We start from the raw sequence: 22,228 nt of genomic DNA, 5'->3' as shown, positions 1-22,228 counted from the left end.
TTTCTGAGTGTGAGACTGTCAACTTGAGATGGGAAGGCAAGGAGAGGCTCCAGCAGGCTCCTTCCTGTGCATCAGAAGGCTGGGGTGCACAGGCACACGTGGTGCAGTGCTATTTCCAGGGCCTCAGACTGGGGAACAGATCACTGTCCTCCCTGCTCTGAGGCTGCAGGAGACTTAACTGTCCTCAGCTCACAGAAATAGAATAATAGAACCAGAATGGTCTGGGCTGGAAGGGACCACCAAAGGTCACCCAGGCCACCCCCCTGCAGCCAGCAGGGACATCCTGCACTGGGCCAAGCTGATCAGAGCCCTGCCCAGCCTCACCTTGAATATCTCCAGGGACAGAGCCTCAGCCCCCTCCCTGGGCAGCCTGCTGCAGTGCTCCAGCAGCCTCCTGGGGCAGAACTTGTTCCTCACATCCAATCTCAATCTGCTCTGCTCTCATCCCAAACCACTGCCCCTGGGCCTGGCCCTGCAGGCCTTTGGGAGCAGTCCCTCTGCAGCCTGCTTGGAGCCTGCTTCAGGTACTGGAAGGCTACTCTAAGGTCTCCCTGGAGCCTTCTCTTCTCCAGGCTGAACACCCCCAGCTCCCTCAGCCTGTCCTTGCAGGAGATCCTGTCTCATTGTGGCATTTCTTTAGCACCTACTGAGGAGAGCTGAGTTTGTGCAGCCCAGAGGAAGCTGCCTGTGCCACAGGGATGTCTTTGTGGTGTCAGATGAGTGACAAGTGACTGAGGCTTGAGGGCAGAAAATTCCCCTCTAAAGGGCAGGAAAATCCCCTCTGAAGGGCAGGAGGATTGCCAGAGGCAGCCTCCTGGGAGTGGGACAACAGGAGAGCTGGGTGAGGAGGGGCTGTTCTCTGGATGGCCATAGCACTGGGCAGCCTCACACTGTCTTTAACAGCAGCAGTGCTGCAGCTTTGCTTCATACCAGGGCTGGGCAGCTTGGCAGCCAGGCACACCCAGCCCTGGAGTCTCCCAAACCCACACATCAAAATTCACAGAATGGGTTGGGGGGGACCTTACAGCCCATCCAGCTCCAGCCCCTCTGCATGGGCAGGGACACCTCCACCAGCCCAGGCTGCTCAGGGCCTCATCCAGCCTGGCCTTGAGCAGCTCCAGGGAGGAGCTGGCCAGCACTACCCCCCTTGCTCTGTGTTCAGCAGGGGGAAGGTAAGGCAGAATGGACCCCAAAGCCAAGAGGACATACTGGAGTGCTGGTGAGCTCCTTGTCATTGAAGATCAAATGCAGCTCTGCCTTGGGTGACAGCTTTTCAACCTCCAGCCACAGCCTCACTTCTCCTTTCTCCAGAACATCAATGTTCCAGCCAGAGAGCAGCTTGATCACTGGAAACCAAAGAGAACCACAGAGGGGAGTTCCCAGGCAAAGCACAGCCCTGGGCTTCCCCTTTCAGGCTGCCCAGACAGAGCAGTGGCTTCCCAGGGAGGCAGCTTACAGGGGTTCCTGATCTCGTGGCTGCGCTTCAGCAGCTTCTCCAGATCTGCAAGGCAGAGAAGAATGACTTAGCTTAGCACAGCTGAGCCAAACCAGGCCACTGCTGGGGCTTCAAGTGACTTTGTTAGGGAGCTTTGCTCATGTCAAGAAGATGAAGGCAAAGCAGCAGGTGCTGGGGAGGACTGGAAAGGGTTGGGGAGGGACTTTTGACCAGGGCTTGCAGTGACAGGATGAGAGGGATGGAGGAGCTGGAGGAGGGGAGGCTGAGCCTGGAGATTGGAAGAAATTCTTTCCAGTGAGGGTGGGGAGACACTGGAACAGGCTGCTCAGGGAGTTCTGGTTGCCCCCTCCCTGGAGGTGCTCAAGGCCAGGCTGGATGAGACCTTGAGGTCTCGTGGAGGTGTCCCTGCCCATGGCAGGGGGGTTGGCAGTAGATGATCTTTGAGGTCCCTTCCAACCCAACGCATTCCAGGCAGCTATGAATCCAGTGTTGGTTGTACCAATCCAAGGAAGTTTGAAATCATTGGGGTAGTGCAGCTGGGAAACTGCACTGTGATGGAAAGCCAACCTTCCAGAAGCATGGAATCTTTTCTTGGGGGACTGTAAAAGAAACTAGCCCTGAGCCTTCAAGGAATGAGAAACATCTTCCTAATGCTCTCACTGCCATGCAATGAACTCAGTCCCTTGCTGTTCCCCTGCAGGAAGCCTGCCTCCCAACATCCCATAGGAGCAGATTGTGGCCCAGCAGATGATTGCTCTGGTCAGTTATTGGTTCTTACCTTCCTTAGTTAGGGTGCAGCTGGCAGAGATGTCATCATCCACATCTGTGACCTCCACTGCATAGACCCCCAGGTCCTTCTCTGAAGGGGCTCTCAGCTTCAGCTTGGATCTTAAAAGCAAACCCAACAATGATTAGAACAGTGCTTCCCCTCAACCCCCCTGCCCCCTGTAACAGACTGCAGTGCACCTGGGCCACCCACGGGAGTGCTCTTTGTCATTTATGGGTGACTGAGGAGCAAGGGAACCTGAGAGCTGCCTTCTGATGCCTGCAGGGATCCTGCAGGAAGGCTGCAGAGGGACTTTTCCTGAGGGTGTCTGAGACAGAACAAGGGGCAATGGTTTGGAGCTGAGGCAGGGCAGGGTCAGACTGGAGCTGAGGAAGGAGTTCTGCAGCAGGAGGGTGGTGAGGCTCTGGCACAGGCTGCCCAGGGAGGCTGTGGCTGCCTCCAGCCAGAGGGTGTTCAGAACAGGCTGGATGAGGCCTTGAGCAGCTGAGTCTGGCTGAGAGGTGTCCCTGGGCATGGTGGGGAGGTTGGAGCAGAGGAGCTCTGAGGATTCCATTCTCACTGTCCATCACCTACTCACTTATTGCCTTTCTCCTCAGTCTGGACTCTGTCAGCATCTGGTGGTCCTTTGTAGTCCTTTGACCAGATAAACTCAGAGGAGTCATTCTTCTCAGGTGCTTCAAAGGCCAGGTAGATGAACCCCTCCTCATCAACTCCCACTTCAATCTCATTTGTGCCTGCATGATAGAGAAGCCCACAGAAGAGCCTTACCAGAACACATCAGAGCTTAGCTTCTGGACATCCAACTCAACAAAGCAGACAGTGCCCAGCTGGAGCCCATTACTTTGGGCAGTCTGATTTGCTAATCTGCCCCTTGCCTCTGCTCTGCTGAGACCCCCAGCTCCACCACTGCTTCCAGCTCTGCTGTCCCCAGCATACTAAGGACACAGAGCTGGGGAGTGAGGCCAGAGGAGGCCACAAAGATGGTCCAAGGGCTGAAGCACCTCTGCTATAAGCACAGGCTGAGGGATTTGGGGTTGCTCAGCCTGGAGAAGAGAAGATTCCAGGGGGACCTTAGAGCTGCCTTCCAGTACCTGAAGGGATCCTACAGGAAGGCTGCAGAGGGACTTTTCATGAGGCTGTGGCTGCCTCCTCCCTGGGGGTGCCCAAGGCCAGGCTGGATGAGGCCTTGAGCAGCTGAGTCTAGCTGAGAGGTGTCCCTGCCCACAGCAGGGAGGTTGGAGGAGATGAGCTCTGAGGTTCCTTCCAAGCTCAGCCATTCTGGAATGCTTTGGCTGAGGTTCTGGGTAGGAAAGCTGTGGCTGATGTTTCATGAAGCAGTTCTTTGCCAGAGCCATCACAGGACTCACGCTCACACAGCCTCATCCCTCCCTTTCATACCAGGTCTGGTTTTAGCCACCACAGGATCTGAGGGGAGTGAAGGAGGTCCAACTCCAGCCTTGTTCAGGGCTCTTACTCTGAAAACATAGCATGTGCCTGTCTCCAGATCTGAAACCTGCAGGAAAGAACAGCAGCAGCTGACATGAAGCTGAGTGAGAAGCAGCAGCTGGACACAAAGCACAGATACAGACCTGCAGATGAGTGGTGCCTATGGGCTGCTGGGTTATTTGTTTCCATTCCTCTGCCCCTTCTTCACACATCTCCACGTAATAGCCTGTGACTGGGCCAGCTCCTGTGTACAGGGGGGCTTCCCAGTGGAGCCTCAGGGATGAGTCTCTCACTTCAGTGCACTTCACATCATAAGGAGGACCTGCTCAAAGCGGGGCAGCTGTCAAACACCAGCCTCAGTGGGAGGTCAGAAAGCAGAGAGGTTTAAGGTGACAAGTGCCTGATCTAGGCCAGCCTAGAGGTCCCTTCCAACCCTCCACACCATGCTGGGATTCCAATGAACTGCAGAGAGAGTTTCTGAGCTCAAGCATGCAGAGCTGGCTTGGTGGTGTCTGCTCTGGGTGCTGCACAAAGACTTTCAGGTGTTAGCTGCAGGTTCTTCCCCCTGGCAGCGAGCACTGGGAGTGCCTGGCTGCTCTCTCTTCCCTGCAGGTGTTGGGGTGCCCTTCTCTACTGGGAGCCCCCTTTAGCCAGGCCTAGAGCCTTGGGCTCCCAGGAGGGTGTTCTGGTGCAAGTGGCAGCACTGTGCTGTGCCTTTCCTGGGCAGTTACCTGGCTCTGGCATCGTCCACTCCTCGCACCTGAACCAGGCGCTGGGCTCGGAGGGCTGCCCCACGCCGGCCGCGTTCACGGCCCGGCCCCGGAACTCGTACAGGTGACCTTCCTGCAGGCTGCTCACCTTGGGGTTCAGAAGTGCAAAGAGGTTATTACAGCCCTGCAGGGTTCCAGTCTTGGGAGGGGAGGAAGAGAGCCCTAGACTAGAGGAAGTAGAGCGAGTCTGGGGCCGGGCTCTTGTCGGTGGGGCCCCGGGACAGGACAAGGGGCACAGACTGGAAGCCAGGAGGTTCCATCTGAGAAAGTTGTTTGGTGTGAGGCTGCTGGAGGCCTGGAGCAGGCTGCCCAGAGAGGCTGTGGAGTCTCCTTCTCTGGAGAGCCTCTAACCCCCACTGACCATTGTGAACAATTTTGAAGGCATAGCCTCAAACCACCCCAGTGCCCCTGGCCAGGCTGCTGTGGGTGACCCTGCTGGAGCAGGGGGGTGGACTGGGTGATCCCCAGAGGTCCTTTCCAGCCCCTGCCATGCTGGGCTTCTGTAGCCTGTGAAGAATCATCTGAGCCCTTGTTGGAGCTGCATTTCCCACCAGGCTTGGAAGGTTCTGCCCTGAAAGGCATACCCTGTGCACTCGCCGAGGGATTGGCTCGGTGTTGACTTCCTGCCAGTCTGCCTCAGCTGCATCGTGCTGGTCCAGGAAATAACCCAGGATCTTTGTTCCTCCCTTGTGCTTTGGGGCTTTCCAGCTGATGGTCATCTCAGCCTTGCCACAGTGCAGCAGAACAAAGTCACGTGGTGCTGATGGACAAGCTGCAGGAGAGAGCAAATGCAGGCCTGGGATCTGGGGCTGGGAGTAGAGGTGTGGGCTGAGGAAATCTCTGTGTGCTCAGACCAGATGTGGCTCTGCCTGCACTGAGGTTCCCTAACACCACTTCTGCAGGGTCAAACAGAAACTGAGCAGGTTTTGCTTTGGAAGTCACAGCAGAAGTCACAAATGTGGCTCAGGATGTTCCCTGTGTGTGTGGCAGGACAGGTGGAAGCAGCTGGTACAAGGGAGAAGGTGGAGGGGATGGAGGGTTAGATACCCAGAGCAGAGAAGGAAGGGAAGGAGGGAGGGAGGAGGAAAGGTACTTGGAAGGAAGGAAGGAGAGCAGGAGGGAAGGCAGGCAGGCAGGAAGAGGCTGCTAGGTTGTGATTGCCCTGGAGGGGTTCCCAGTGCTGACTGGCAGCCACCAGCAGAACCAAGCACTTCACCTGGGGCCAGGTGAACACTGAAAATGTAACCCACTGCTAAGTCCAAATGCTAATCAGCTCTGCCCACCCTTGAGAGGTATGACTGATGACAGAAGCTGCAGGGCACAAGAACATCAGCTCCCTGGTGCTTTGCTCATCCACTCAGCATGACTCCCACTCCATGCAGTGAGAGCTGAGCACGAGGGCTGCAGCTCAGGGCTGCCATGTGGGTGCCTCTGTCATCACTTACCTATGGCTGGCCTCACAACGATGGGCTCTGTCTCTGGTGAGCTCTCACTCAGCCCTGCCTCACTGACAGATTTCACACAAAAGACATATTCCTTTCCAGGCTGCAGCCCAGGAACAGTAAACCTAGGAGAGCAAATGCAGATGTTTAGTGTTTGCTCCAAGTACAGGAGAAGAGGCTTTGGAGCAGCCAGCAAAGCCTCTTCCCCAGCCATGGGTACTGCCAAGGTCATTATTTGCCATTAGAAGTGCAGTGGGGCACAGCAAATGGAAGCCAATAAATCAGAGCACAGATCAGGCACAGTGCTGGAACAAACAGGACTTTTAATGTGGGCTTTTTCTGCTTGACATCTGACCCCCCCCACCCCCCCAGCTAGAGGAGTCTAAATCCTATGCCTGAGCTGAACTCACTGGTTGCAGGTCACAGGTTTGTTGTTGACTGTTTGCCATTCCTCTGTCCCAGTCTCCCGACAGTAAATGTAGTACCCAAGGGGCTCCAGACCATCCTGCAACTCATCCCACTGCACAACCACAGATGTCTTGGTGTCTCTGAAGGCTAAAACCTGAGATGGTGGAGGCAGAGTAGCTAGAAAGAAAAAGAGAAAATGAAAGCAAGAGAGAAAACTCTTCACAGACAATTGCTGGCAGCTGAGAGAGGAGCAACAATCCCCTGGCAGTTGGCCTGGCTGCTTCATTCACCTTTGCCAGAGCACTGCCTTCAGATTAGAGCAAAACCCCAGAGAGTCAGCAGGCTTGGAAGTGGCCTCAAGGTGCCTGAGTCCAGCTGTGAACCCAGCACTGCCAAGTCCCCCACCAACTCGTGGCCCTCAGCACCACATCTCCCCAGTCTGCAACACTTCCAGGCATGGGGACTCCAGCACTGCCCTGGGCAGCCTGGGCCAGGCCCTGACAACCCCTCTGGGGAAGAAGTTGTTCCTCTTGTCCAACCTGAACCTTCCTTGCTGCAACTTGAGGCCATTTCCTCTCATCCTATCACTTGTTCTTGTGAGAAGAGCCCAACCCCTACCTGGCTCCAGCCTCCTCTCAGGGAGCTGTAGGGAGCCAGAAGGTCTCCCCTCAGCCTCCTCTGCTCCAGGCTGCACACCCCCAGCTCCCTCAGCTGCTCCTCCCCAGCCCTGTTCTCCAGACCCTTCTCCAGCTTCATTGCCCTTCCTTGGACCTGCTTCACCCTCTCAATGTCCTTCTTGGAGTGAGGAGCCCAGAGCTGAGGCCAGGACTGGAGGTGCCTTTGCCCAGCCTCTCTCTTCACATTAGGCTTTGCTGTATCTCACATTCAGCCCCTGAGAGCCCACTGCAGAGTACAGAAGAGTGAGAGTGAGTCCTCAACTGGCTAAGGGAGACATGTAACAGATGTCAGCTCTGCCTGGGAAGAAACCAAGCCCAAGCAGCCCTCTGAGGAGTCCTCCTCTGTCTGAAGCCCTCAGAACCACTCTTGAGCAGCTGTATCACTCCCTGCAGCGCTGCCCTGTGAGACCTCTCTCTTAGCACAGTGCTGGAAGCAGGCTTGGGTTAGCCACAGGCTTCAACCCCTCCTGATTTTATTCAGTGTAATTCCCTGGTCAGGTTTCCACTGCCCTGACCAGCTGCAAATGAATTAAGCAAGGCTTTAAGGCTTTAAGGCTTTCCTGCTCTGGAAGCAGCTGCTGTGTAATCATATCCCATGCAGTCTAAAGGGAAGGCAGGGCAGGGGAAGCCACACTTCTGCTCTCATCCTGCATCTCCTTTTGCATTTCATGACATATTCATGGGCTCATTACCTAGTTTTGCTCCAGCAGTCACAGGCTCACTGGGCAGGGATGGTTCACTGATTCCATACTTGTTAGCAGCCCTCACACGGAAGCAGAAGGATTTCCCCTCTGGGAGATCAAAGAGTGCAAACCTTGGGGAGCTTGCTGGCATCTCCAGGTTCACCATTTGCCAGGAGCTGCTGCCTGCAACTGCCTGTAAAGGCAAAAACAATTCCTGGTTTTACTCAAGCCTTTACTCAAAACCTTGCTGAGCAGTAACAGAGCTGATTTTTACCAGAGGAGCCTCGGGGTCCCTTCCAGCCTGGGGTTCTGTGATGTACAGGAGGGGAGGCCTGGGGGTTTGGTACTGTTTTGGTCTGCTTTGCCTTTGCCTTTGCTTTGGGTTTTGTTTGCTTGCTTTAAGAAAGCCATCCACCCCAAAACACCCACCCCAAACCCAAACTAACCAACCCCAAACCCAAACCAACTGACCCCAAACCAACTAACCCAAAACCCAAACCAACTGACCCCAAACCCAAACCAACCGACCCCAAACCCAAACCAACTGACCCCAAACCAACTAACCCAAAACCCAAACCAACTGACCCCAAACCCAAACCAACTGCCCCCAAGCCCAAACCAACTGCCCCCAAACCCAAACCAACTGACCCCAAACCCAAACCAACTGCCCCCAAGCCCAAACCAACTGACCCCAAACCCAAACCAACTGCCCCCAAACCCAAACCAACTGACCCCAAACCAACTAACCCAAAACCCAAACCAACTGACCCCAAACCCAAACCAACTGACCCCAAACCCAAACCAACTGCCCCCAAACCCAAACCAACTGCCCCCAAGCTCTCAGTGATGCATTTCTTGTTGAGATAATTGGGTGCTGTGGTGGTTTTGAGGCTCAGAGGCCTTTAAGGTAACCACAAAGAAGCTTGTGGCTCAAAACCAGGACAGGTTTATGCCCCAGCTTTGCCTCCTTGGCAACAGAGAGCTCCTCTGCAGCAGGAATGGTACAGCAGGTAGGGAAAGAGTGTGTGAGAGGTTAGTAGATACTAATTAACCATCAGAATGATTAGTAGGGAACAGGAAAGTGACCTGCTGTGGTGCCCTGCTCATGGCTTTCCCACACTTCAGGGTTCCCAGGGCAGGAACAGTCTCCCTGTGGAAACTCCTCCACTGCTCTGTGGTGTGAACCTTGCTTGTTTGCTCTGTGTTAATCATTACTGCTTCAGCTGCTATCAAGAGTCAGGATCATAGCTGACACAAACCATACAGCTGGAGAGAGGCTGCAGCAGCCCTTCCTGAGCTGCAGCTCTCCAGTTGTCAGCCCAGGGAAGGGCCTGGCCTGAGCTGTGGGCCAGCTGAGGGATCAGTGCTTCTCTTCTGCAGTTTCCCCCCCCTGTGGTTTTCTTTTCTTACCTTTTCCACATAGTAAACCAGAGGCTCTCTGCCTCTTGGGTCTGGTTCATCCCAGGCCAAGGCCACATAATCTTCTCTGACCTCACTTGCATGAACATTGGTGGGTGGCAAGGGAATTTTAATGTGTCCTGCAGGATCAATAGGTTGTTCTTCAGTCACAGTGAGGCAGGGGAAAAAGTTCTCTTGCCTGAGGTTGCTTCCTCACTCTAAAGTGAGATTCCTCAGAGCAAAGGAGGAGACTTAAACCCTTTGGGGACATGCAGACAAACCAAGATGACTTTAAAGCCTGAGCTTCTGATCTTGGAATGCTGGAATGGCTCAGGTTGGAAGGGACCTCAGAGATCATCCACTCCAACCCCCCCACCATGCCCAGGGACACCTCTCAGCCAGACTCAGCTGCTCAAGGCCCTGAGCACCCCCAGGCAGGAGGCAGCCACAGCCTCCCTGGGCAGCCTGTGCCAGAGCCTCAGCTCCCTCCTGCTGAAGAACTTCTCCCTCAGCTCCAGCCTGACCCTGCTGTGCCTCAGCTCCAAACCATTCCTCCTTGGCCTGTCTCAGACACCCTCCTGAGCAGTGCCTCTGCAGCCTTCCTGCAGGATCAGTGTAGTCCCAGCTCACCTTCCAGGTCATCCTGCAGAATTTCTATCCTCCTGCCTCCGTTGTATGGAATCACTGCAACGGCAGAGGGGCAGAGTCAGGCAGGAGATGGCTGAGGCTTGGCAAGAAAGACAGAGCCCAGGACTGTGACATTCTGACCTCCCACATCTCATGGCAGATCCAGTGAGGTGCTGCCCCTGGGGGTTTCAGCTTTCCTTTTCAGGACAACACTAAGCAGGGCCAGCAAGGCAGAGCACAGCAGCACCACAGGATCCCAGCCTGGGGGAGGTTGGACCCCTGGAGCTCACCTGGTCCAACTCCCCTGCTAAAGCAGGGACACCCACAGCAGGTTCATAGAAACATAGAATGGGTTAGGTTGGAAGGGAGCTCCAAAGCTCATCCAGTCCAATCCCCTGCAGGCAGCAGGGACATCCTCCATAGAACAGCTTGCTCAGAGCTTTGTCCAGCCTCACCTTGAATATCTCCAGGGACAGAGCCTCAGCCACCTCCCTGGGCAGCCTGCTGCAGTGTTCCACCACCCTCCTGCTGCAGAACTTGTTCCTCACACCCAATCTCAATCTGCTCTGCTCTCATCTCAAACCATTGCCCCTGGTCACGTCCCTGCAGGCCTTTGGGAGCAGTCCCTCTGCAGCCTGCTTGGAGCCCCCTTCAGGTCCCTTAGAGCAGAAGGCTGCTCTAAGCTCTCCCCAGAGCCCTTTTTGCTCCATGTTGTTCAGGATCACATCCAGATTTGGAGTCTCTCAGAGGAGGAGACTCCACAGCCCCTCAGGGCAGCCTGCTCCAGGGCTCTGGAGCCTCACAGCAAAGCTTTTGTTGCAGTGATGGTAGTGAGGAGCTGGACAGTGTGCATCCAGTGCTCCCTGCAGCCTCAGCTGTAGTCAGGGAGCAAACTGTCCTGGATTTAGTACAGACCTGTCACTCTCTTGTCCCTGCTGGAGTCAGAGGTTGTAACTGGGTCACTGGCTCTGGAAGGGTGGCTGATGCCCTTCCTGTTGACAGCCTTGACTCGGAACTGGTATGTCTGTCCCTCAGCAAGGCCCAGCACAGGGTATCTGCAGGTCTTCACAGGCTTCTCATTGCATGGCACCCAGTCCTCTGAGCCAGCCACACACCTGGAATAAAACACAGCCCATGGAACTCCTCTGGGGCTTTCCCACAGGCTGATCAGGAGCTTCCTTGTGCTCCAAGGTGGTTAGCAAGCAGACCTCTCAATGTAGTATCCCAGGACTGGGCTTCCTCCATGGTCACTGGGTGCCACCCAGGAAAGAGTCAGGCAGTCTTTGTTGACATCATGGCATTTCAGGCTGAGTGGGGCTCCAGGGGCACCAGCTGCCTCTGCTGCAGCATCTGAAGAGACACCAAGTGACAGTGCTCAGAGTCACAGAGAGGTTGGAAGGGACCTCCAGAGACCATCCAGCCCAGCCCCTCTGCCAGGGCAGCTCACACAGCAGCACATCCAGGGGGGTTTGAGAACCTCCAGAGAAGGAGACTCCAGAGCCTCTCTGGGCAGCCTGCTGCAGGCTTCCAGCACCCTCACACCCCTCCTCATGTTGAGGTGGAACCTCCTGGGCTGCAGCTCACACCCATTGTTCCTTGCCCTATCACTGGGCACCACCCAAGAGAGCCTGGCACCTTCACCCTGACACCCAGCCCTCAGCTCCCTCTGGACTCAGTAGCTTTATCCTGAGTGCCTAAGGGCCTGCAGCCCACTACTCCAAGAGCTATTTTCCAGCAGCTAAGTCACTGCTGAAAATAAGGTTTGGACATTTTGGTGCTGCCACCCACACACAAAACCACTGGGAGAGATTTCCTGGGGTGTGAGGCTTGGGATTCCTTGATGCCAAGGGATTAGGAAGGGAGCTTGGGAGGCTCTGGTGGCAGTGGGGCAGAGTCTTGCTTGTACCTCTGACAAACACATAAGTGGTCTGCTCCCTGTGGCCATCCAGGGAGGGCACACGGATTGTGTAGAATCCCTCATCCTCCTTGTCAGCTCTGGCCACAGTCAGGGAAGCCTCCAGGCCTTGGTACTTCAGCTGCAAATGGTCAGAGCTCTGCAGCAGCTCACCTGTGAAGCATGAGAAGGGCTAAAGGGACTCCCCCTGGACTGCTTGAGTCAGGAGTGGAATCACAGAATGCTTTAGGTTGGAAAGGACCTCTAAAGGTCATCCAGTCCAACCCCTCTGCAGCCAGCAGGGACATCTGCAACCAGGGCAGGTTGCTCAGAGCCCCAAACAGCCTGAGCTGCAATGGTTCTTACCACCTCCCTGGGCAACCTGGGCCAAGGTATCATCACCTTCAGTGTGGAAATTTTCTTCCCTCTGTCCAGTCTGAATCTCCCACTTTGAGTTCAAACCCTCCCCCCTTGTCCTGTCACCACAGGCCCTGCTCAGGAGTCTGTCCCCAGCTTTCTGCTCAGCCCTTTAGGCACTGGAAGGCCACCAGAAGGTCTCCCTGGAGCCTTTTCTCCTGCAGCCTGAACCAGCCCAGTTCTCTCAGCCTGCCTTGTAGCAGAGGTGCTCCAGCCCTTGGATATTTTTGTGTCCTCCTCTGGACCCACTCCAACAGACTCTTCTTGTCCCCTGGCTTTAGAGACATTTGATGTTTCCACTTCACACAACTCAGCCCCTAGCCTATTCTTAGGAGCAGAACTGTCATCACCTCCCAGACATGTTAGCATTGTCCTCCTCTTGCAGGAGAGGAAGCCCACAGAGGAAGCAGCAACACCTGGAGGTTGAGAGGAGCTAAGGGGCAGCTCTAGGATGTGGACTTCTGATTCTCCTCCATGAACATTAGATCACAGCTAGGAACTCAAAGGGGATATTGATACAGGTCTGTAAGCTTAGCCCTGGCATACAAACCATCTCTGAGCCAGGCAATGGCTTGTTGGTGTTCAAGTAAGTCAGAGGAGAAGTAACAGGAGAGAGTGAAGGGCTCCTTTTCTCTTGCAAACAAAGGGCTCAGTGGGAAAGCAAAAGCTGCCTCTCTGGCCATGAGGGATCCTGGGGAATGAGAGGCAAAATCAGAGTGCTAAAGAGACTTCCACATTCCATTCAGAGTGGTACCTGAGCCTTGCACTTCCCAGCTGCAGTCAGGCTGAGAGGAAAAGCTAAAGCTTGGGAAAAGAGAATCATAGAGGAGTCCCAGAAGGGATCTCAGAGCTCCTCCAGTTCCAACCCCTTTGAATCAGAGAATGGTTTGGGTTGGGAGGGATCTCAGAGCTCCTCCAGTTCCAACCCCTTTGAATCAGAGAATGGTTTGGGTTGGAAGGGATCTCAGAGCTCCTCCAGTTCCAACCCCTTTGAATCAGAGCCCCAGGATGGTTGGGTTGGAAGGGAGCTTAAAGACTGTCTGGTTCCAAGCCCTTTGCAGGGAGCAGGGACACCTTCCACTAGTCCCTGCTGCTCAAAGCCTTGTCCAACCAATCAATAATCACAGCAATCATCTACTCACTTCTGTATATGTCTGAGTCAAATCCTGACTCCTTCCCATAATATTCTGTAAGAGAAGAAGAAAATCCATTCAGCAGATCTCAGGCCAGGGTTTGCTTTCCCCTCCAAAGCCCACAGTGATGCTCAGCAGGCAATGTTTTTCCCCCCAAGTCAGCTCTGAACATGAACCTTCCAAGTGTCACCATGTGCTGAACATGAATCCACCTGGCAGCTGATGGCCTCCACGAACAGCTGAGGATGTCTGAGCAGGACAGGAGTCATACACAGCACGGAGAGCAGGAGTTTGCCCAAACCCCTGGGTTTGAACAGTGTTCCCAGAGGGTGATGTGGGGTTCTTGAAGGCCACCAGTGAGGAGGATTTGAAGTGTTAACCACCAGAAAGGATCACTGCCCTGAGACACTGCTGGGGCCCCTGGAGCTGAGGGGAGTGTGTCCCCTGCCTCACCTGACCTGGCCTGTGAGAACTGCTGCACAGCACAGGATGAAACTGGGAAACCTCCCCTTTTGTCTCTCTAGGAGCCCCAAGAACTGCACCTCAAATAAGGGCTGCTCTCAGTGAGTGCTGCTCTCAGTGAGTGCTGCTCTCAGTGAGTGCTGCTGGGCAGGAGCAGAGCTCCCTCAGAGGCAAAAAATCCCTCAAGGGCTGAGTGTAAATAGCTGATGAGGAAAGAAATAGATAGCACAAGAGGTGGAACACAGCCTCATCCCAGCTCCTGTGAGACCCTCAGAGATGTCTTTGGGGCAAGTGAAGTTCTGCTGGGGGAACCAGGGATCCCAGAGCCTCTCCCCTGGCATCAAGGACATTCCAGACAGCGTGGGGCCAGGGAATGCCATCAGCCTGCCTGGGGGATGAGGAATGTTTCCAGTGGAGGCAGGATTAAGGCCTTGGTGTAGTCTCTATTTTCAGAGTGGTAAATGCACACAGCAAAAGGAAGAATCATGTTACTGGGATGGCATGAGGCAGGCTCAGGGCAGGAGGGACAGCACAGGCCCCCCCCCCCCTCCCCAAGAGCAGTGTTTGAGGGCTGCCTGAAGTGCTCATCAGACCCGATGAAGGACCCTGACCAGGCACTTGGAGGTGAAGACAGCAGCTCCATCCAAGGCTTTCTGTGACAGCCCATGGCCCTTACCCCATCACCATCCCTGCTCTGCTCCTATAGATCCTGCCATGGGCAGGGACCCCTCCCTCCAGCCCAAGGTGCTCAAGGCCTCACATCCAGCCTTGAACACCTCCAGGGGAGGGCACGTCCACAGCCTCCTTGGGCAGCACTTCTGCCTGCTCTTCACAGAGTGTCTGCCTGCTCCTGGGGTGTGTAGCATGGAAAATCCTCTGCAGGACCTACAGAATGTGACAGTTTGTACCCAGAGGAAGACTTCCCACTCACTCCTGACAAGCACTGTAGCAAAGGAGTAGGCTTCACCATGCTGATTCTTGACCTCCACACTGTACTCAGCAGAATCTTCCAGGGAGCATCTGCAACAGAACCAAACAGTTCCCCTCCTGGTTAGCTTTCAGCTATAGTTCAGATGCCACAGGGCAATCCAAAGGGCTTCCCCTTCAATCCCAGAAGCTAGAAGCAGATGTTTGCTGCTCTCCCTTTCCATGACATCTGATGACTTCGTGGTCAGGTTGTTCCTCCTGCTAACCAGAAGCAAAACATTGCCAGTCCTGAGTGTGCCAAGGAGCTGTGGAACTCCTGGTTCCACTGGAGATGTGTTTGTGTCTTTGTCACAGGTGTGGTTAGGAGCTGGACTGATGCCACTCTGATTGATCCATCCTAAAGGCCCTGAAGTGCTCTTCATGAGGGTGGCCTTAGCTGGACTGAGAAGGTTTTGGCTGTGCCTAAAAGAGGAGCAAAACCCACACCGGGCTCTAAACTACTTGTCAGGATTTTGAACTTGGGATTGCTTCCTGAGCAGAGGGCTGCAGCACCTCAGGGCCTCAGCACCTGTGAGGTGAGAGCTGTGGTTGCTCATCTTGGAGTAGAGAAGGCTCTGGGGAGATCTTAAGAGCAGCCTCCCAGTGCCTGAAAGGGAGCTAGAGAGGGACTTTTTGCAAAGGGTTGTAGTGACAGGACAAGGGCCAAGGGGCAGTGGAGAGCAGGGGAGATTTAGATTGGACTTTAGGAAGGAGTTCTGCACCATGAGAGTGGTGGAACACTGGGCACAGGTTGCCCAGGGAAGTGGTGGAGGCTCCATCCCAGAGACATTCAAGGTCAGGCTTGATGGGGCTCTGAGCTAGCTTACCTAGCTGGGGATGTCCCTGCTCACTGCAGAGGGCTTAGGCTGGATGACCTTGAGAGGCCACTTCCAACCCAAACCATTCTGTGATGGCAAAGGCTCAGCTCAGACACAAGAGAGCGAAGTCAAGCAGGGGCAGGTTCCAGAAGGCCCTTTTTGGTGTAGCATAGGCAAAGAGGGAGAGCAGGGCTGATGGCACTGGAAGCACTCAGCCAGGAGCACAGCTCTTACCTGCTGATCTGCAGGGTCAGCATCCCAAAGGTGTTTTTGATCCTGTACTTCCCTGCTGGGGCCAGGCGAGGGTCGATCCGGACTCCGTTCTTGTACCTGGTCGGACACAGAGGAAAGAGCTTAGGAGAGCAGAGGGAAACTGCCTGGGGCCGTGACCACTCCCTGGAAATCAGCCATGCCAAGCACAACAGAGCTCAACAAAACGAGGAGCAGACACAGTTCCTTCTTTTGCAGGTCCCCCACAACTCCAACCAGCCTTGCAGCCAACCTGGATCCCTTCCTGTCCTCCTGTGCCTGCTCCCTCCCTGGGGCTGCTTGCAGGCTGCCTGCAGAGAGCTCAGTGCTGGCTTGGACAGCTCAGCGCTGGCTCGGTGCTTCCTGCTCAGTCTCTGCTCCCTGCTTTGCAGGTTGTGTGAGGGAGCTGGAGCAGATGTCTCTGGCTCCTTTGTGTTCCCTGGGGATCTGGGGGAGGTTCATGTTCTCTTTGCTCTGAGAATAATTCAGAGAGGTTGCTCTGGAAGGCCACAGGATTTCAGGAGCTCTGATGGTGATGCCTGCAAAGTCTTTCATAGTCCAAATGGTTGCCCAGTCCAAACCTTGCCTGGCAGGAATGGCCAAAGTGAGCAAAGCACACCTTGCAGATTGGTTTGGGTTTGAGGTGCCCTTTCATTATTGCCATCCCTCTGCCTGCTGTGAGCAGTAAATGCCTCAGCCAGGCTCAGTACAGAACACGTCAGGGAAGCACAGCAGCTCCCCATCTCACTTCCTGCCCTGTGGTTTGGTGAATACTCAGAGCTCAGAGCTGGTTTGGAGTTTGCAGCTGGCAGAAGCAGCAGCAGGTTCATGCTGCACTCAGGGCAGCCACGGCAGCCAAGCCTTGCTGATGTGTCTCTGGGTGGTGATTTAGTGCTGCCAGGAGGCTCTGGGTTATGAGACTTAAACCTCCAGGAATATTCCCCTGCAGGAGTGTCCACTGCCTCCCTCCACAGCCCACTGGACACTCAGTGTCTTTACTGCTTTTGAAGGTGGAGAGCTGAAGGTGTGCTTTCTGAGGCCCTCCCTCCCTCCCTCCCTTCCAGCAGGGTGCTGCTGTTACTCCCCTGGCTGCTTCCCGAGGCGCACACAGGGCTGTGCAGCACACAGACAGCAGGAGTCCCTGCTGCCCTCCGACCTACCAGGTGACCTGTGGCGGTGGGGAAGCCAGGACAGTGCATGCCAGCTTCACCTCCATCCTCTCCCAGACTGTGTGTGCTCTGAGGGGGATCCAGAGCATGGGGGCTCGCCCCGAGCGCAGCTCGATGTATTCCTTCTCCATCTGTGCCTTCTCCACTGCCTGGGACAGGGACAGACTCAGACAAAGCAAGAGAAGGGCCTGGACAGAAGGGATCCCTGTGCCAGGGCTTCAGTGGCAGCAGGGGAAGGCCTTACAGAATCGAGGTTGGAGAAGACCTCTAAGATGATCAGGATCAACCATCAACCCAAGGCCACATGCCCCTAAGCCCTGCTCTCCAATGCCATGGCCTCACCTCTTCTGAACACCTTCAGGGCTGGTGACTCCACACCTCCCTGGGCAGCACATTCCAGAGCCTCACCACCCTCACATGAAGAACTTCTTCCTCAGCTCCACTCTAACCCTGCTCTCCCCCAGCTTCAAACCCTTCCCCCTTGGCCTGTCTCCAGACAGCCTCATAAAAAGCCTTCCTGGAGAATCCCTTCAGGTATTGAAAGGCAGCTCTGAGGTCCCCCCAGAGCCTTCTCTTCTCCAGGCTGAACAACCCCAGCTCCCTCAGCCTGTGCTCACAGCAGAGGTTACTTAGGAATAGAAACCAGTGCCCAGGAGAGGGGAACAGCACTCGGGAGAGGAGAGCAGCACCCAGGAGAGGGGAGCAGCACCCGGGAGAGGGGAGAGGGGAGCAGCCCCGGGGAGAGCAGCACCGGGGAGAGGAAAGCAGCACTCGGGAGAGGGGAGCAGTGCCCAGGAGAGGAGAGCAGTGCCCGGGAAAGGGGAGCAGCACCCGGGAGAGGGGAGAGGGGAGCAGCCCCGGGGAGAGCAGCGCCAGGGAGAGAAGAGCAGCACCCGGGAGAGGGGAGACGGGAGCAGCGCCTGGAAGAGGGGAGAGGGGAGCAGTGCCCAGGAGAGGGGAGCAGTGCCTATGCCTTGTCCTTATTCCTAACAGTGTAGAGGTCACCCTAAGCCCAGCTGGGTTTGGAGTCCTCTCCAGTTTGCTGGTTAGTGTTGACAGCCTCAGCGCTGCCGACAGCCTCAGCGCTGCTGGCAGTTGTGCCCCGGGGGAGCTGCCCGCTCTGACCTTCCTGCGCAGGGCCTTGCGGTCGGCTCGGGCGCGCAGCAGGCGGCAGTCCCTGATCACCTCCTCCTCCAGCTTCTCCATCTCATTCCCAAAACGAACTCTCTTTTCTCCCCTCTGTTCCAGCTCTAGGATGGCAGCTTCTCTTCTTGCTTTATAATCCCTGGAACACAGGATGAGAGAAACCAACTCCAGCCTGAACAGCCCAAACTCCCCTTGAGGACAGACAGAGTTGGAGCTGTTCAGTCTGGAGAAGAGAAGGCTCCCAGGAGACCTTCTTGGGGCCTTCTGGCATCTGTAGGGGGCTACAAGAAAGCTGGGGAGGGACTTTTGAGGGTGTCAGGGAGTGATAGGACTGGGGGGGTGGAGCAAAACTGGACATGGGTAGATTTAGATTGGATGTTAGGAAGAAGTTGTTCCCCATGAGGGTGGTGAGAGCCTGGCACAGGTTGCCCAGGGAGGTGGTTGGGGCTCCTTCCCTGGAGATACTAAAGGTGAGGCTGGGCAGGGCTCTGGGCAGCCTGATCTAGTGGAGGATGTCCCTGCTGACTGCAGAGGGGGTTGGACTGGGTGACCTTTGGAGGTCCCTTCCAACCCAGACCATTCTATGATTCCATGTTACTAATGCCCCCTTGGGTTGTTCAGCTATCAGCCAAGGATGGGCAGCAGGATCAGTACCAAGTTTTTACAGGGCAGAGGAGGAGTTCCATCTGTTACCAGCAGAGTATTCATCTGACTCCATGTATTCCTCTGCAGCCTGGCTCCCCTGGAGCCCTTGCAGGTGAGCAGGACACCTGTCCTCAGGAGCTGTGGTTCAGTTTCTTGCATTTTGGCTGAGGCCTGGCATTTTTCTTTGTAAGGAAGGGACCTTCTGCTTGTCTCTGCTCTTTTTGCCCCCAGCACATGAGCTGGGAGCTGGGAGCCCTTGATCCAAAGCTGATGTCATGTGCAGGGGTGGTGTCTGAAGGGGGTCTGACTCACAGTGGTATTTCGGAGGTCAAGGCGAGGGCAGCTGCTATGGATAGCTCTGCAGGGCTGAAGGTCTCTTCTTCCTCACTTCCAGAGGCAGGCACACATGAAAGAATCCAGACAAAGTTCCACACTTTCAGAAACTCAGAGCTCACCAGATGTGTGGAGGCTCAGTGCCCAGTGCAGGAGGTGCTGCCTGGACCTGCTGGCTCAGCCTGTGCCTTGCCCTGGGGCTTACCTGGACTTGAACTTTTTCTTTCTCGTTGTGGAGGTCATCTGCAAGCTCTGTTGCCTCTCTTCCTTCTGCTCCTCCTCTCTGTGGTGGAAGAAGGTTCGGGTTCCCATGCTGGGGTGTGAAAAATGGACTTTCTAGCTGGAAGAGGGTAAAGCAGAGAGTGGCTTTCAAGTGAGACACCTTAATGCAACCTCTCCAAGCTGTCACCAAGCCCTTGCTTTGCTCTGACATTCAGGAAGGTTCACAAACTACAACCTCCTGGCATTCAGCCTGGGAAGGGGCTTTGTTTCAGGATGCTTCTGTGAAGAGTGGAATCAGAAGAAGGAATTAGGAAGTCTTTAAAGGCAGCTGAGGCTGTAACAGAACAGTGAGTAGGCAGCATTCTGGGGCTAGCTTTTGTGTTCTTGGGACTGATCTTATGCTCTGAACCTGGTGGCTATTCTGTCAGGCAGTCCCATTACATCAGACCCCCAGCACAGCCTGCAGATGGATGAAGAGCATCAGGAGAAGGGAGATCAAAGGGACCTGGAGGCTTAGGGACAAAGTGAAGTGTGGGAACATCAAATAATGAGAGATGGGAGGGAAAGGTTATAAAATGAGCAGGTTATTGGTGTGGAGTCTATGTAGCAGAGGTAACTGATGCCAAATAACCTGTGACCTGCCAGCCAGGTTGTGAGCACAGCCTGTTCTGCCCCTGCCTGGGTTGTGCCAGGGGTTAGCTGAGGCAGTGGTGCTCTGCAGAAGTCACCTGGTGTCCAGGGCAGGTGGAAAAGCCAGGTGGATTCTCTGGAGCTCAGCAGTTGCTGCTGCCAAAGCCTGTGCTCCCATCTGGGTAGCCAGGCTGCTGACAAGAGCAGTTGTGGTTCAGAACTTGCAGAGGCTACTGCTTTACCCAGGCCTTTGGGGGCATCCTGAGAGATCAGCTGTCTCTTCTTAGGCCTTGCAAAAAGGTTGGTGAACCATGCAGGACCCACAGCACCCTGCCCTGGCTTAGCCTGAAGAAGCTGCTCAGCCAGCAGCAGCATTTGTCCCTTCCAACCTGCTTGACTCTGATTTTCCCCAGAGTGACCAGAGAAGCCTTCCCAGAGGGATGCCTCTGCTGCAGGTGAACACAGGGAGCAAGCAGCAGCTGCCTTGGTTCCCATCCATCCCCTGCATGAGCTGCTGAAGAGCCAGGCTGCTGCTGCAGCCTCTCTGCTTTTAGGCACTGACTAACCAGCAGGCATTAACCAGAAGTCAGCTTTCAGAGTGTGTCCTCCCTCATCTCCTTCTGTCCTGCAGCTGAGCCAGGAGCACACAGCACAGTCCTGAAAGTGCTCTGGTTTTCAAGCTGTTAAGAGCTCAGGCTGCTTTGTAGAGGCAGCTTTGGAAGCCTTGCTGGCTAAGAGTTCTCCAGGCAAAGCTTTCCTGAGCTCAACTTCCATCCTTCCCTTGGGAAAACTTTTCCACCTGGAGTTTTAGCTTTGCTGCTTTCTAACCTTAAAATGACCAACAAAAAACCCCCTCCAAACCCCCTCAACACCCTTCAGTGCAATTTTGTGTTCATGTCAACCAGTGGCTTCAAAGGCAGCCCGTGGGAAAGCAGAGCTGTGCTGGAAGGGCAGAGCTGGGGTGGCAAATGCAAACCATCCCCAAGTGCAGGTGAAAACCACAGACTGCTCATGGGAAGATGTTGCCTCAGGAGGTGTTGACTTTGGGAGAAATGAAGAAATGGTGGCAAGTAGAAGGGAAAAGAGAGAGGGGCAATAAAAAGACCACAAAGCAGGATTCCATGGGGGAGATCTCTGCAGCTCCAAAGGCTGCTGCTCGCTCCGGGGCTGCTTGAGCTGCAGAAGGACTCCTGCCCAGCAGAGCTTTCTCTCCCAGGTTAATTTTGGTTATGACTGATGGGCTTGATTTTTACCTTTTCCCCACAGAAAGAAAAACCAACCCCAAACTAGAATTCAGTGGTGTTTATTGCAAAGATCCCAAGCTCTGAGCTGCTCAGCCCTCCCCTTTCCAACCCTGCTGTCTGTTCTTTTTCCCCTCTCTGAACACAGCAGCAAACCAGAAGAGCTTCTCCTGAGGGAACACAAAGTAAGTCACAGTTCTCACAGCAACAGCAAGGACACCTGAAAAGCAGACACAGCCCTGAGGCACAATCCCCCCTCTGGAGTGCAGTTCAAAGTGCTTTCCCCCAGCCCAGCTGATGCTGCCTCCGAGAGCTGAGAGGCTGTGGCTGTAAAGCAGCAGAGAAACCAGACTCACCCTGCGCAGACCCCGCTGAGAGCTGCCTGTCCTCGGCAAGGGAAGGGACAAAGGAGCGTTTCCTTCCCTCTGGTGAGGAGACTGAGGATGACTCTCCCCAAAAGAATGTTCCCCATGTTTTGAGTGCCCATCCTGGAGCCTTAAATATAGCAGCCTGCCGTGCCAGGGCAGTGACAATGGGGAGACCCGGGCAGGGCTGACGCACTCGGAGCTGTTTACTGCGGCGGCAGCTCCTCGCAAGCTCCTTTTCGAGTCAGGCAGACCCTTGCCAAACGCCAGAAGGAGGGACAGGTGCCTCCACAATTCAGGCATCGGGGTGGTGGTGGGTTTTTTGGTGGCTGGGTTCTCCCCCCTGCTCGTTGGAGAGAGGAGCTCACAAAGCATTTCAAGGAGGAATGATTTAATCTCCCCCAGGAATTTCCCTTGGGCTGCCGCAGCCTTCGCTGCTGCATAATAATCATTTGCTGTGACATCTCTTCAGTGACTGCCAGCTCCAGCCAAATTGTGTCAGGGTATAATTAGATCAGCAGCTAAGAGCAGCTCTTGTGTTTTTGGCTGGCTCTGACTGCTCTGCTTTCCTTATCAGAGGCAGCTGAAGGCTTTGCTGCCACAACGAGCTGCCGAATCCAGCTGCCCGTGGTGGCATCCCAGAGTCTGGGGTGGGCTAAGAGAACAGAGCCTGCTGGCTCCCCCCTTGGGCTTGCAGCTCCAGCATTCAGGATCGACCCTTCCCACCCCACAAGCTGGTGATGCTTTGTTTGGTGGGGTTTTTGTTGTGGTGTCCCAAGGAAAAATAAAGGTTGGACAGTAGCAGAGCTCTGAGGCTGCAGCACCAGTGTGGGAGCCAGATGTT

General features: G+C 55.0%; 1 protein-coding gene across 2 annotated transcripts in view; it reads right to left on the bottom strand.

Annotated features, from left to right (window-relative positions):
* The window catches only part of MYOM3 (myomesin 3), a 34,010-nt gene extending 12,330 nt beyond the window's left edge, over window positions 1-21,680 (bottom strand). For both annotated transcript variants that reach the window (XR_010989861.1, XM_068159152.1), the window contains exons 1-25: window positions 21,376-21,680; window positions 19,132-19,266; window positions 18,906-18,980; window positions 17,928-18,087; window positions 16,794-16,951; window positions 15,619-15,714; window positions 14,532-14,620; window positions 13,148-13,192; window positions 12,556-12,696; window positions 11,601-11,762; window positions 10,903-11,044; window positions 10,610-10,809; window positions 9,698-9,751; window positions 9,080-9,207; window positions 7,679-7,862; window positions 6,312-6,486; window positions 5,905-6,026; window positions 5,044-5,231; window positions 4,421-4,547; window positions 3,833-4,011; window positions 3,642-3,756; window positions 2,821-2,977; window positions 2,235-2,344; window positions 1,457-1,501; window positions 1,210-1,346 (exon numbers count right to left, since the gene is read on the bottom strand). Coding sequence is in view for 1 of the 2 variants with exons in the window: in XM_068159152.1 (XP_068015253.1) it covers window positions 1,210-1,346; window positions 1,457-1,501; window positions 2,235-2,344; window positions 2,821-2,977; window positions 3,642-3,756; window positions 3,833-4,011; window positions 4,421-4,547; window positions 5,044-5,231; window positions 5,905-6,026; window positions 6,312-6,486; window positions 7,679-7,862; window positions 9,080-9,207; window positions 9,698-9,751; window positions 10,610-10,809; window positions 10,903-11,044; window positions 11,601-11,762; window positions 12,556-12,696; window positions 13,148-13,192; window positions 14,532-14,620; window positions 15,619-15,714; window positions 16,794-16,951; window positions 17,928-18,087; window positions 18,906-18,980; window positions 19,132-19,238 (3,096 nt within the window). In the remaining variant the exon portion in view is untranslated. The remainder of the gene's footprint in view (window positions 1-1,209; window positions 1,347-1,456; window positions 1,502-2,234; window positions 2,345-2,820; window positions 2,978-3,641; window positions 3,757-3,832; window positions 4,012-4,420; window positions 4,548-5,043; window positions 5,232-5,904; window positions 6,027-6,311; window positions 6,487-7,678; window positions 7,863-9,079; window positions 9,208-9,697; window positions 9,752-10,609; window positions 10,810-10,902; window positions 11,045-11,600; window positions 11,763-12,555; window positions 12,697-13,147; window positions 13,193-14,531; window positions 14,621-15,618; window positions 15,715-16,793; window positions 16,952-17,927; window positions 18,088-18,905; window positions 18,981-19,131; window positions 19,267-21,375) is intronic.
* Window positions 21,681-22,228: the final 548 nt, after the last annotated feature.

The sequence above is a fragment of the Melanerpes formicivorus genome, unplaced genomic scaffold (genome assembly GCF_026170545.1).
Source record: "Melanerpes formicivorus ecotype bairdi unplaced genomic scaffold, bMelFor1.0.p_v2 SCAF_45, whole genome shotgun sequence".
NCBI classification, from domain to species: domain Eukaryota; kingdom Metazoa; phylum Chordata; class Aves; order Piciformes; family Picidae; genus Melanerpes; species Melanerpes formicivorus.
Note: the sequence above shows the minus strand (reverse complement) of the source record. Positions and strands in the feature narration are given on the sequence as shown.